At 42.4% G+C, this 14,273-nt stretch overlaps 1 protein-coding gene across 2 annotated transcripts in view; it reads left to right on the forward strand.

Annotated features, from left to right (window-relative positions):
- SIDT1 (SID1 transmembrane family member 1) overlaps positions 1-1,678 on the forward strand; it is a 67,416-nt gene extending 65,738 nt beyond the window's left edge. For both annotated transcript variants that reach the window (XM_067464051.1, XM_067464052.1), the window contains one exon: positions 201-1,678. In XM_067464051.1, the coding sequence (XP_067320152.1) occupies positions 201-263 (63 nt within the window). In that variant the 3' untranslated portion in view covers positions 264-1,678. The remainder of the gene's footprint in view (positions 1-200) is intronic.
- Positions 1,679-14,273: the final 12,595 nt, after the last annotated feature.

Genomic DNA, 14,273 nt, shown 5'->3' on the forward strand with positions numbered 1-14,273 from the left:
TGCTATTGTTTTAATGTTTATTGCTTGTTTTATGAGTTTATTTATTGTTGTATTTGTTATGCTGTTGTTGTTTTTTTGTGTTGGGCCTCGGCCTCTTGTAAGCCGCACCGAGTCCTTCGGGAGATGTTAGCGGGGTATAAATAAAGGTTTATTATTATTATTATTATTATTATTATTATTATTATCCATTTTTCTTCCAGGTCCTGCTCACTTTGGATGACGACTTGGATTCTGTGCGGAGAGACAAGATTCCTGTCTTCTGAACCATAGCATGTTTTATTTTGATGCTGCCACTGACATACATTGTGTTGTTAGTTGGAGCACAGCATCCCAAGTGCATTGGAAAGAAACTATTACTTGAAGAGAGCAAAACAAATCCCAACACTAACTGGATCAGGTTGTTTGCCAAACGATTAATATAGAGCACAGAAGAAATAATCTGAACCTTTTGGGTGTTTGCCGATCATCTTGAACAATTTCCAAGAATTCATTCAAGGGATAAAGCTTATCCTACTTGGTTCTCCGTTTGTGGATTTTCTTCCAGGTACTTTATTTGTACAGCATCTTAATTAATCGTCGTTACTTTATATTGCCAAACATCACACATGGAATCATAGAATCAAAGAGTTGGGAGAGACCTCATGGGCCATCCAATCCAGCCCCCTGCCAAGAAGCAGGAATATTGCATTCAAAGCACCCCCGACAGATGGCCATCCAGCCTCTGTTTAAAAGCTTCCAAAGAAGGAGCCTCCACCACACTCCGGGGCAGAGAGTTCCACTGCTGAACGGCTCTCACAGTCAGGAAGTTCTCCCTCACGTTCAGATGGAATCTCCTCTCTTGTAGTTTGAAGCCATTGTTCCATGTCCTAGTCTCCAAGGAAGCAGAAAACAAGCTTGCTCCCTCCTCCCTATGGCTTCCTTTCACATATTTATACATGGCTATCATATCTCCTCAGCCTTCTCTTCTTCAGGCTAAACATACCCAGCTCTTTAAGCCGCTCCTCATAGGGCTTGTTCTCCAGACCCTTGATCATTTTAGTCACCCTCCTCTGGACACATTCCAGCTTGTCAATATCTCTCTAGTCTGTTACTAGGGACCCAGCAGACAGACATTTCCATCTCCATCCATCCCCATCCTAACAATCTCCAGTGCAGATGTCACAGTTGAACATTGCACCAGAGTGTCCTGCTGGGAAGGTGTGGAAAAGATGACATGAGAGCATGCTGACATTGCTCCCAGTGGCTGATGACTTGTTAGGCAGGACTGGGGAACTGACTGGAGAATTGTTACATATACCCTGCACTATCTCCATGAATAAGCAGAGATAGTATAATATTATGGCCGCATAGATTAAGCATTTGTAACTGTGATCAGGAATTCTAACCTGAATAGATAAAATAAGGTGAATTTGCACTAAATTATTCTCATTAATAAGGATTGGTTCTCCACTCAAAAGCTGAGGGAATGGAAATATTGCAGTGTTATGATGTCAAGTCATTTAATCATTACCAGAATCTCTTGCATGTTGCTATTGGTGACCTCTTGTGAATCCAAAGATTGGAGAGGGGATCTGAAGTGTGACACTGCTTCATTCCCGACTGCTTTATTGTTTAAACACCAGAGTGTGTGTAGCAAGGCACTGTGTGTCTTTCTGAATAAAAGTGTGTTTCGCTGTTATTAATATAGGTTTTTAGTGATCATTTGAAATGGTGTCAGACAAACCGTTAAAAGGAATTCCTCGTGTTGATAAAAGCCAGTTACTCCTGAGGCCAAACGACAAAGGTCGCATACCTGGAAAAAAGGACATTAATCTAAAAATATCAGGTACAGAAATTCTGCATTCACTTCACAATCAGATATTACGGCTCTGCAGGTATTTAAAGGAAGTGTTCATTATTATTATTTTATGCATTTGAATGCACACATTCCATAGGACACATACCTCATGAATTTGTACAAATACTGTTTCGCAACTCCTGCTGCAAAATACAACCGTTTTTTGACATTTATCTGTCTAAGAAAACAATGTTCTTACAGTGTTACCAACCCATTAGAACTTGTCTATGTAATTCAAAATGTGAATATTTTATTATGTGTACAAATTACTCTGATTCAGTTTATATTGATACCAGAAACTCTCAGCATCTCCATCCAACCTTATGCAAGCCTACCTTGAGAATGACATGTTCCCCCTTCAGTTGCATGGGCATCCTTCCCTCTCACACTTGCATCGATCTTCTTTCAAATACCTTGCACTGCCTTCAGCCACATAACTTGAGCCACCCCCTTACCCTACCCTCATACCCTAAATCATATGTGTCAGACACAAGACCTGCAGTCCAAATCCAGCCCTTCGTGGCATTTCAAGTGGCCCAAGGCATCAAAAGCCAGGGCAACATAATTACTTACAATTCCAAGTAGCCTTTTGAAGGCAGCCCTAAGACCAACTTACTTACTTACTTACTTAGGTGATCCCTCGTTGGCCGAGTAGGATAGTCTTCCAGGATCAGTGTTTTGGTGGGTCCGTAGGTGACTATGGAGCCCTATTCTTGATCTCCATCTTCTCCCGCAGTGAGGGCATTGGTTTCCAGGTGGAAGGTGGTCTCGGTCGGGGTTGGCTTGACACGCCTTCCTCTTGGCATGTTTCTCTCTTTCTCCCTCCATTCATGCCTCTTCAAATTCTACAGCACTGCTGGTCACAACTGACCTCCAGTTGGAGCGCTCACAAGCCAGGGCTTCCCAGTTCTCAGTGTCTATGCCAGAGTTTTTAAGGTTGGCTTTGAGCCCATCTTTAAATCTCTTTTCCTGCCCACCAACATTCCGTTTTCCGTTCTTGATTTCGGAGTAGAACAACTGCTTTGGGAGACGGTGGTCGGGCATCCGGACAACGTGGCCGGTCCAATGGAGTTGATGGTGGAGGACTACTGCTTCAGTGCTGGTGGTCTTTGCTTCTTCCAGCACACTGACGTTTGTCCGCCTGTTTTCCCAAGAGATCTGCAGGATATTCCTGAGGCAGCGCTGATGGAATAGTTCCAAGAGTTGCATGTGACGTCTGTAGACAGTCCACGTCTCGCAGGCGTATAGCAGGGTTGGGAGGACAATAGCTATATAAACAAGCACCTTGGTATCCCTTTGGATGTCCTGGTCCTCAAACACTCTGCTTAATTCGGAAAAATGCTGCACTCGCAAAGCTCAGGCGGTGTTGTATTTCGGTGTCGATGTTGACTTTGGTGGAGAGGTAGCTGCCAAGGTAGCGGAAATGGTCAACATTTTCTAATGTTACACCATTAAGCTGTATCTCTGGCATTGGAAAGGGGCGGGTAGTGACTGATGGAACAGCACTTTGGTTTTCTCGATGTTCAATGAGAGGCCGAGCTTCTCGTATGCTTCTGTGAAGGTGTTTAGAGTGGCTTGTAGATCTTCTTCTGAATGCACACAGATGACATTGTCATCAGCATACTGGAGTTCTATAACAGATGTTGTTGTAACCTTGGTTTTGGCTTTCAGTCTGCTAAGGTTAAAAAGCTTGCCATCTGTCCGATAGATGATTTCCACTCCGATGGGAAGCTTCCCGTCAACAAGATGAAGTATCATAGTGATGAAGATGAAAAATAAGGTTGGGGCAATAACACATCCCTGTTTGACACCTGATTCCATCTTAAATTGGTCACTTTGGGAGCCATTGCTGTCCAAGTCTGTTGGACAGCAATGTTGGACAACAATTCCAAGTGGCCTTTTGAAGGCAGCCCTAAGACCGACATGCCCTCGGTGAAAATGAGTTTGACACCCCTAGAATCATAGAATCAAAGAGTTGGAAGAGACCTCATGGGCCATCCAGTCCAACCTCCTGTCAAGAAGCAGGAATATTGCATTCAAATCACCCGACAGATGGCCTTCCAGCCTCTGTTTAAAAGCTTCCCTGCCCTAAATGGACAGCAGGAGAGGAGGGGGAAATGCCCTTTTCATCTGTGAAGTGCCATGTACTGCTGTATAAATAATTTTTTTAAGCAATGGAGATTGTAGCAGGCTGAGAGATGTGTTTCAAGAATTAGTCAAATAAGACCTCCTTCCGTCAAACTATCCAGAGGAATTTCCAGTATTTCTGGCAGGCAGTTTGGCTTTGGCCCACGAACAGGCAGGATCGACAGCAGCAATAGTACAGACAGACAAAATGTATAACTACGTACTTCATTTGTCAGTATGCCACATAAATCATATGACTGATTTATGTGGCTCAATCCACCCACCTTGGCTGAGGGCAAAGAAGTAAAAGCCCAGGAAAGTTATGACTTAACTTGAAATATTTATCTAAAATTACAAATGTATAACCTTTGACTGCAGTTCTACACACTGGAGTCACATACGCTGTGGGGTTTTTTTTTTTTCCTGGAAAAAAGAAGAGGAACTGACATCACTCAAAAATGAAACTTCACAAAATGTGTATTTTTAAAATAAAATACTATTTTGTTTGTATCTATACATTGTTTACATCCAATAAAATGTTACATAATAAAAATCTGAGAAATTTTCATTAAAATCACTGTGACTATTTACATAATAATGTCATGAAGTTATAAAAAGATGTCAAAATAAACGGAATGAAATCTTATTTACAATAAATTACGTTTCTGACTAGTAATATTACATATTTTTGTACGAGAGTTTGAAGAATCCGTAAGCAGTGCTTGGGTTTCAACAGGAAGAACGGCAGAAAAGAGGGGATGCAAATCCAAAGAAGACATTTGTTAAATTCAAAAGAAGGACAACTATAGATCATGCTGGACATGACAGCATGTTATGGAAACAAACATCTGTTTCAGGATAGAAATAGATAAACTAGTATGCTCCATAGCACCCATTTTGCTGATCCAATTCCATTTAAAGAACAGTGCCTAGTGTTTGTACCCAGCAGAAATGGAAACAGACCTAGACAGCCTCGAGCTCATATTTACATATGAGCAATTGCAAGATCAGCTCAATTCTATATGGCATTCCATGAGACTTATACATGCATTAAGTTCTCAGTGGCGCCCCCGCTGGCGCAGTGGGTTAAAGCCCTGTGCTGGCAGGACTGAAGACCGACAGGTCGCAGGTTCGAATCCGGGGAGAGGCGGATGAGCTCCCTCCATCAGCTCCAGCTCCTCATGCGGGGACATGAGAGAAGCCTCCCACAAGGATGATAAAAACATCAAATCATCCAGGCGTTCCCTGGGCAACGTCCTTGCAGACGGCCAATTCTCTCACACCAGGAGTCACTCCTGACACGACAAAAAAGTCCTCAGTTTTTCATGTTATTTTCTATAGCGTGACGTAATCACTAGGCTTGGTTGATCCAGTTCGTTAATTTCTTATCTCGTTATTAATTCGTTAAATAAATACCTTTAGGAGCGGAATTGACACGATTTGAGAACTCGGAAGTGATCTTGCCATTTTGAAGCCGCGTCCGCCATCTTCCTTACGACTCCGACAGTGAATCGTAAATGCTGGGGGCGTGGCCTGTTCTTACCCACGCTCCCTTCCTTCCTCTGCATCGGCGGCTTTGCGAGGTGGCCGTGGCTACCTCCGTGGTGACAAGCGGCGATGAGGAAGGGGTGAGCATAGCCACACCCACCTCGCAAAGCCCACCTCGCAAAGCCGCTGATGCAAAGAGGAAGGAGGTGGGCGTGGCCAAGCACAGCCCTCCTTGGAGGCCTCGCCTCCAGCGACCTCTCCCTTCTGCATGACTGACAGCTTGCCAGGGAAGAGAAGGAAAGGTAAGAGATTTTAAAAGTGTTAGTTTTAAAATCTCTCACCTTTCCTTCTCTTCCCTGGCAAGCTGTCCGTCATGCAGAAGGGAGAGGTGGGCATGGCCAAGCACAGCGCTCCTCAGAGGTCGCTGGGGAAGCTCGCTGCAAGGGAAGGAAGGGAAACTGCGAGATTTTAATGGTTTTGGAGGGAGGGATGGGCACCTTCCATTATTGAAACAAAGGAAATGATTCGTATTTCCTGGTATTTCCGATCTTTTTTTAAAGAAAATTTTGGAAATAATTTCAAAATTGAACCGCCAGTGCCCCCTATATACGAAATGAGTTTAGAACCATTTTGTTTTCTTGATCAACCAAGCCTAGTAATCACCAAATAGAAACAATTTTAGTAAGTCCACAAAGTTGAAGGCCTATCTTAAGGTTAGAAAACCGGGAGACAATAGGTCACGTGTTATGGTAAAGAACCACACACGTTTATAATTAAAGGAGTCAATTTAAGTACATTCTGCAACCTTTTTAAAATTTGCTTTTTACCAAAGAGAACTACTGCCTGAAATGATGAAGCATGTTATGGCTGAACCTGCAGGCTTCAATAGGGATTTTCAAAAGGTACTGAGACATCTTGGTAGAGGGGTGACAATCCTCACCCGAAGGCAATTTCCCTCAATAACAAAACCACCACTGCCAGCAACACTGACATTGAAAATGCCTCTTCGAAACAAAAAGTTGAAAGAGTTAGATCTTTTTAATACAAAGTCACAGAGTGGCCCACTCTTGTATACCAAATAACACACACTGAAAGTTTAGTCCTAATCTTGGCATCAGAAAAAAAAAGTCAGAGAAGTGGTTAATATAATTCACTTTGCAGAATTTCACACATCTACTACCAGTTGTGAACTTCGGGCTTCTTGATAGGTCCACCCTGTCGATAAACTACATTTACTGGTACTGTTCCATTATCTGGGCAGATTCCAAAAGGAATTAGACAGAACAGGATAGTCAATTTTAAGGGGGGGGGGGGTAGTTGAAATGGGAAAACCATTTCCCCATTTTCGCTGGTTATTCCCCTTTCCCATATCATAAAAGATATGGGAAAGTAACATTGGAGGAGTGGGGGGGGGGGGGTTAACAGCAAAATGGGGAAATTGGTTTTTTTATAGTACAATTTTATTACATTTCTATTCATTTTGTTACAAAAAACAATATTTACAATTCATATAGTTATTTCTTCTCTTTTAGGAGGAAATGGTTTAACTCTTTCAACCCCCCTTCCCTGGTATAATGTCTAGCACCCCCTTGTGGCCTCTGCCGAGTTAATGAAACAGTACTTATTTAATATTGAAGGCTTTCATGGCCGGAATCACTGGGTTGTTGTAGGTTTTTTCGGGCTGTATGGCCATGGTCTAGAGGCATTATCTCCTGACGTTTCGCCTGCATCTATGGCAAGCATCCTCAGAGGTAGTGAGGTCTGTGAGGCAAAGGGGTTTATATATCTGTGGAATGACCAGGGTGAGACAAAGGACTCTTGTCTGCTGGAGCTATGTGTGAATGTTTCAACTGACCACCTTGATTAGCATGCAATGGGCTGACTGTGCCTGGGGCAAACTACACAGAGAAGCCATTGAAATCCACAAGCATGTGGACAATTTCAACAGAAAGGAGGAAACCATGAACATAAACAAAATCTGGCTACCAGTATAAAAAAAACTGCAACAGCACAACAATAGAGAGGAAACAAACAAGGGCATCTAATCATCTCTCAACAAAAGTTTGCTCCAGGCACAGTCAGCCCATTGCATGCTAATCAAGGTGGTCAGTTGAAACATTCACACCTAGCTCCAGCAGACAAGAGTTCTTTGTCTCAACCTGATCATTCCATAGATATATAAACCCATTTTTCCTAGTTCCAACAGACCTCACTACCTCTGAGGATGCTTGCCATAGATGCAGGCGAAACGTCAGGAGAGAATGCCTCTAGACCATGGCCATACAGCCCGAAAAAACCTACAACAACCCAGTACCTATTTACTTTTTCCACTGGCAAAACTGACTGGGTGTGATGGAAAGTGAGGCTCAACAGCATATGGAGTTCCGTCCTTGGTGCAAAGGAAAACGCAAGTCAAGAGCAAAGGAGATGAGAAGTTCTTTTGGATCAAAAGAGGGAGTGAGGATACAGATTCCTTTTTCATGGTCATTTCAAAGCCTAGTGGCACTCTTCCATCTGTATACCAGGAACATCCAATCAATGAACAAGAATATTAGCAGTCCTAAAACTTTTTGCATAGAAACAATCTTTTATGTCAAAATATACAGTACTCAAAAGATTACTCACTTGTATTTCTCTGGCTATCCATCTGATCGGTGCAAGTCAAATCTCCTCCTTGGAATCTATTTAGTTATTATAATTTAAACATACAAACTGAATTCTCAAGATGAAAGTCACCGAGACAGTGTTTCTCAAACTGTGCTCCCAGAAATCCCAGCCGTCTTACCATCTGTAAGTTGTTGGAGCTGAAGTCCAAAATATCTGGGGAAGCACAGTTTGAAAAAAAACGGCACTGAGAGAATGATATTCTTTATTTGGCCTGCATCCATTCACAGCACATCCAACTAATGAGTGTTTGGGGAGTGAGCCAAGGAGAGACAAAATGGTTAAACCATAAGGTTACAATATGGTAGTTAGCAGTGGAGGCAATGTAATTGCATAGACAAGGCACAAAATTATGAAGGGTATTTTTTAAGTAAGGTCCGTTTTGTTGTAGACACTAGTAGTTTGCGCGCATACCACAACGAGCGCGTGCGTCGTGTACCGGCATGCCTCGGGAACAACTGTGCTCAGTTTCCGCTCTGTAGCTAACCTGTACGGTTCTGTTCTGTGCTTTAAAAATGTTTAAGACTATCAACTCACCCGCCGCATGTGAGGTTCGCTCAGTGATACGGTTTTTGTCAGCAAGGAACCTGCCTGCTGCAGAAATTCATCGACAGATTTGTGAAGTGGACGGTGATACTGTTATGAGTGAAAGCAAAGTACGTAAGTGGGTACGACAATTCAAAGATGGTCGTGACAACGTCCATGATGAGGACCGCTCCGGTTGCCCTTCTTTGATTACAGATGATTTGATTTGATCGCACACTCAAATCTTTGGTTTTTGTGGTCCTCTGTTAGGAGTTTCGGGACCCAACGGGAGCACAGATTCCTAAACTTTAGGTGTTCAGAAACAATGTTGTAAAGCACTGATTTCGACACGTCAGGAAATTCGTTTGAGAGACCTGTTATTGTGAAGCGCCTGTTCTCACGAATCCTTGCTTCAACTAAAGCCACCAAATCGTTTGTAATCAAAGAAGGGCGACCGGAGCAGTCCTCATCATGGATGTTGTCACGGCCATCTTTGAATTGTCATATCCACTTATGCACTTTGCTTTCACTCATAACAGTATCACCGTACACTTCACAAATCTGTCGATGAATTTCTGCAGCAGGCAGGTTCCTTGCTGACAGAAACAGTATCACTGAGCGAACCACACATGCGGAAGGTGAGTTGATAGTCTTAAACATTTTTAAAGCACAGAACAGAACCGTACAGGTTAGCTACAGAGCGGAAACTGAGCACAGTTGTTCCCGAGGCATGCCGGTACACGATACACGTGCTCGTTGCGGTATGCGCGCAAACTACTGGTGTCTACAACAAAATGGACCTTACTTTAAAAATACCCCTCGTATCATTTCTCTACAGGAAACATGTGGACTCTCTTCAGTCCTTAAGGCCAAATAATGTAGCAGAGTGACAGATGCATGTATGGCCATTGTGATTTTTTAAAGGAAAAAATCCAGTCATAGAAATTAATCCAAACACTGGTTATATCCAAAAAAAGACCCTTTCTCCTGCTGCTGGAGGCCTGCTGAAAGGCCTCTCTCCCCTCCTTTAGGTTTGGAAGATCCAGCTATATGAAGTGGGTCGTGACATGGGTAGTTTAGTGAAAGGGAAGACTACCCCAAAAAAGTCAGTGTGGAACTCCCCACATCCAACATGCCACCCTCAAGTTTCCCATGCTCTCTTGTTCCTGCTCATCCTGTCATGCCACAGTCCACCTCTCATTACAATGAAGCTTCCTTGTGGGCAGCCAGGATGGAGGTAATAATGGTTTTATCCACTCCTGCAACACATTCTCTGGAGCCAGCCTGACATGCATAAGCTGTTCAAGTGATTATTCAAGCTGCTCACCTGAAAACTTGCAACCGTCACCCTCGGGACTTCACCTGCATTTGGAACAGCAATTCTCTAGAAAGAGCATTTCCAATTCAACTGCACTGAGAGAAATTTAGAAATACGAGGGGTATTTTTTGAGTAAGGTCCATTTTGTTGTAGACACTAGTAGTTCGCGCGCATACCGCAACGAGCGCGTGCGTCGTGTACCGGCATGCCTCGGGAACAACTGTGCTCAGTTTCCGCTCTGTAGCTAACCTGTACGGTTCTGTTCTGTGCTTTAAAAATGTTTAAGAATATCAACTCACCCTCCGCATGTGAGGTTCGCTCAGTGATACGGTTTTTGTCAGCAAGAAAATTCAGTGACAGATTTGTGAAGTGTACGGTGATACTGTTATGAGTGAAAGCAAAGTGCGTAAGTGGGTACGACAATTCAAAGATGGCCGTGACAACGTCCATGATGAGGACCGCTCTGGTCACCCTTCTTTGATTTCAGTGAACTCTTGGTTATCAGAGCAGGCGGCAAGTTTTTATGAAGAGGGTATTTTAAAATTGGTTCAGAGGTATGATAAGTGTTTGAACAAACTTGGCAACTATGTCGATAAATAGAGTGAAGTATGTACTTTCTGAAAATAAATTTACTTTTTTGAAATAAACTTCCGTTGTGTATTTATGTTCAAACGGACCTTACTTAAAAAATACGGGGACAATATATGGGGGACAGTATATGGGGACAATAGGGAATGGCAATAGTTGAACATGAAGAAAAAAATCACTGTCCTGGCCAAAAGAATTTCTGTGGTCAATTATACCACATTAAACTGATGTTACAGAATTATCTTTAGACTACACAGATGTGAAGCAGTCTTCTTATCTGTAGTTCCAAGGTATGATGATTGATAAGAAATACTCAAATGCTTATTGTTCAAGGGGCTAGCATTACTGGACAAAATACAAAGCATAATACACCTCTGCCAACTGTTTCCTTGTAACTAAAAACGGCTGTGAGAAGAGCTTTCCACAACAAAAATATGGAGCTGACATAAAATAGCAGAGACGCATCCAAAAAGACTGCTCCCTTATTTTTCTCATAATATGAAGAAGCCCTTTGCTAATGGCCGAAAAAAGCAATAAAAATATGCTGCAACAAATTAGGGTACCCACTGAAAAGATCTGCATTTTTTGCATGAGATAATAAACATGAAATCAATTTTTCTGTTACAACTCTTATACCATAACTCCTGACAGACAGTCATTAATACAATATGCACTTAGGAACATACCCAGGCAGTCTAGACTAAAGCAAAATGGCTACCACAACACATGGACCCTCCATGTAAGTCATGGTTGTTCTCAACAGCTCTATGTGCAACCCATTGATGACAGGCTTATCTCCACTAACCTCTTCCATGGAGAATTCTTGTCTAGAGGTTGCTGACTCACCAAGTTCTGAAGTACTCCTGGACATTTGCATTGTAGGCATATCTTCTACAGACCAAGGAAATAGACCTGAGTTTTCTCATGCTTTAAGTATTAGCATGTAGGACAGTGGTTCTCAACCTGGGGTCCCCAGATGTTTTTGGCCTACAACTCCCAGAAATCCTAACAGCTGATAAACTGGCTGAGATTTCTGGGAGTTGTAGGCCAAAAACATCTGGAGACCCCAGGTTGAGAACCACTGATGTAGGACCTTGGAAGCGGTTACCATATAGACCAGTGGTTCTCAACTTGTGGGTCCCCAGGTGTTTTGGCCTACAACTCCCAGAAATTCCAGCCAGTTTACCAGCTGTAAGGATTTCTGGGAGTTGAAGGCCAAAGCATCTGGGGACCCACAGGTTGAGAACCACTGATATAGACCATAAGAAATATTGGAAAGTTAACTCCCAAACAGCTTGGCCATCCAAAGGTTTTAAAATACACAGTTCCTACAAAGCGATTCCTATTTCTGGATAGGTTTTCCATTCCAGATTTCTTATTAAAATATAGTTCTCAAGAATTTTTTTAGAACCTATGGCCTTAACAGATGTGATATGCTTCAAAGATCAGCGCCGAACCACTACTCCAAGGCAGATTCATCCTGAAACACCACAAAGAGACATGAAACAAAGCCTGCCTGATCAAAGATGAATGTTTTGACGATTCACTGGGAAACATAAGGGTAAGCAAAGAAATGTAAAATCAAGCAACGAAACTGCTTGGGCCAAGGATTGCCATCACCAGAGCCTAGCTATGGAGACAGAGTTAGATATAAACAATGTATTGTCGAAGGCTTTCATGGCCGGAATCACTGGGTTGTTGTAGGTTTTTTTGGGCTGTGTGGCCATGGTCTAGAAGCATTCTCTCCTGACGTTTCGCCTTGCCATAGATGCAGGCGAAACGTCAGGAGACAATGCCTCTAGACCATGGCCATACAGCCCGAAAAAAACCTACAACAACCCAGATATAAACAATATTTCTGTTTGCTTTATGCAATCAAATGTTTGTACTAATCATAAGATTGTCAATTAAATTATGCAATGTGTGGGTTTTTTAAGCCACTCAGTTTCTAGGTGGCATTCCCAATCTCAACTCACTGCTCATCTCAAGATCCTTTCAGTTTGTCAAATGCTTGAACCCCGTCCCTCTCCCTCAAGAGACTGTTACAAAATGCAAAGTAATCCGTATAAATAAACATGTAATGTTTCCTTTGTATTGTCCTATAGTATTAACATCAAGATTCCTAGCATAATATTAAAAGCTGTTGTGTCACAACAGATAATTTTGGGGGAAAGGAAGCCCACATCTCTCCGTAAGAAAGCACTAAGCAAGAAACAAAAGTGGGATACCTGAGAAAATTCACAGCTTGTAAACCAATGACAGCAAGAATGAATGCCATGTCTAAAGGAATGGAGAAACCACTCGTGTATATTCTTTTTTAAACTTTCAGCACTGCTAAAGGGAGCTGGTGCTTTAAAAATCACACTGAAGCAGGTCACTCAAGCAGATGTTTCCAAAGAGAAGTAATCTTTTCAATTACACATTTTTCATACAGCTCCTCAGGTATAGCATTAGGCTTTGTACATATATACCAAGAATGTGCTATAGGCAACCCTACAGTAGAGGCCTATGACAGTCTTTAATTGCAAGAAGCTATCAAATGATCTCAAAACTTTTGTTCCCAAGAGGTGCACCTGTAGTCCTAAATCTTTGCAAAAATGCATCCCAAAGATAAAAAATGCAAAGTTTTTGCTTCACACATCCTATTTTAAACAGGGCTGCAACTGGCAATGATCTAGAACAGTGGTTCTCAACCTGGGGTCCCCAGATGTTTTTGGCCTTCAACTCCCAGGAATCCTAACAGCTGGTAAACTGGCTGGGATTTCTGGGAGTTGTAGGCCAAAACACATGGGAACCCACAGGTTGAGAACCACTGGTCTAGTAGGACAATTAAACTGGCTGGGATTTCTGGGAATTGTAGGCCAAAAACATCTGGGGACCCCAGGTTGAGAACCACTGGTCTAGAACCATCAAATGTGTGTGCTTTAAAGAGAAATGAAAACGTATTGTCGAAGGCTTTCATGGCCGGCATCACTAGGTTGTTGTAGGTTTTTCCAGACTGTATGGCCATGTTCTGGACGCATTTTTCTCCTGACGTTTCGCCTGCATCTATGGCAAGCATCCTTAGAAGTAGTGAGGTCTGTTGGAAGTAGGAAAAGGGGTTTATATATCTGTTCAATGACCAGGGTGAGACAAAGGACTTTTGTCTGCTAGAGCTAGGTGTGAATGTTTCAACTGACCACCTTGATTAGCATTTAATGAAAATGAACAAAATCTGGTTACCAGTATTAAAAAACTCAAAAACTCAAAAACAGCAAAACAACAGAGAGTAAACAATCAGGCACATCAATCACTCTCAACAAAAGATTCTCCCCAGGCACTTCCAAGCCATTAAATGCTAATCAAAGTGGTCAGTTGAAACATTCACACCTAGCTCTAGCAGACAAAAGTCCTTTGTCTCACCCTGGTCATTGAACAGATATATAAACCCATTTTCCTACTTCCAACAGACCTCACTACTTCTGAGGATGCTTGCCATAGCTACAGGCGAAACGTCAGGAGAAAATGCCTCTAGAACATGGCCATATAGTCCGGAAAAACCTACAACAACCCAGAAATGAAAATGTTGTTTTCACAAGTGAATACTGACATAGGCACTCATAGGTAGCAACATGGGGATGGACAAACTGAGAAGTAACTGTTTGTTAGACACCTATCTAACAAACAAGAGATAACTTCAGGGGTAGCAACTCCAAATATATATACAAAATACATTATGCACAGACA

The sequence above is a fragment of the Anolis sagrei genome, chromosome 2, assembly GCF_037176765.1.
Source record: "Anolis sagrei isolate rAnoSag1 chromosome 2, rAnoSag1.mat, whole genome shotgun sequence".
NCBI lineage: Eukaryota > Metazoa > Chordata > Lepidosauria > Squamata > Dactyloidae > Anolis > Anolis sagrei.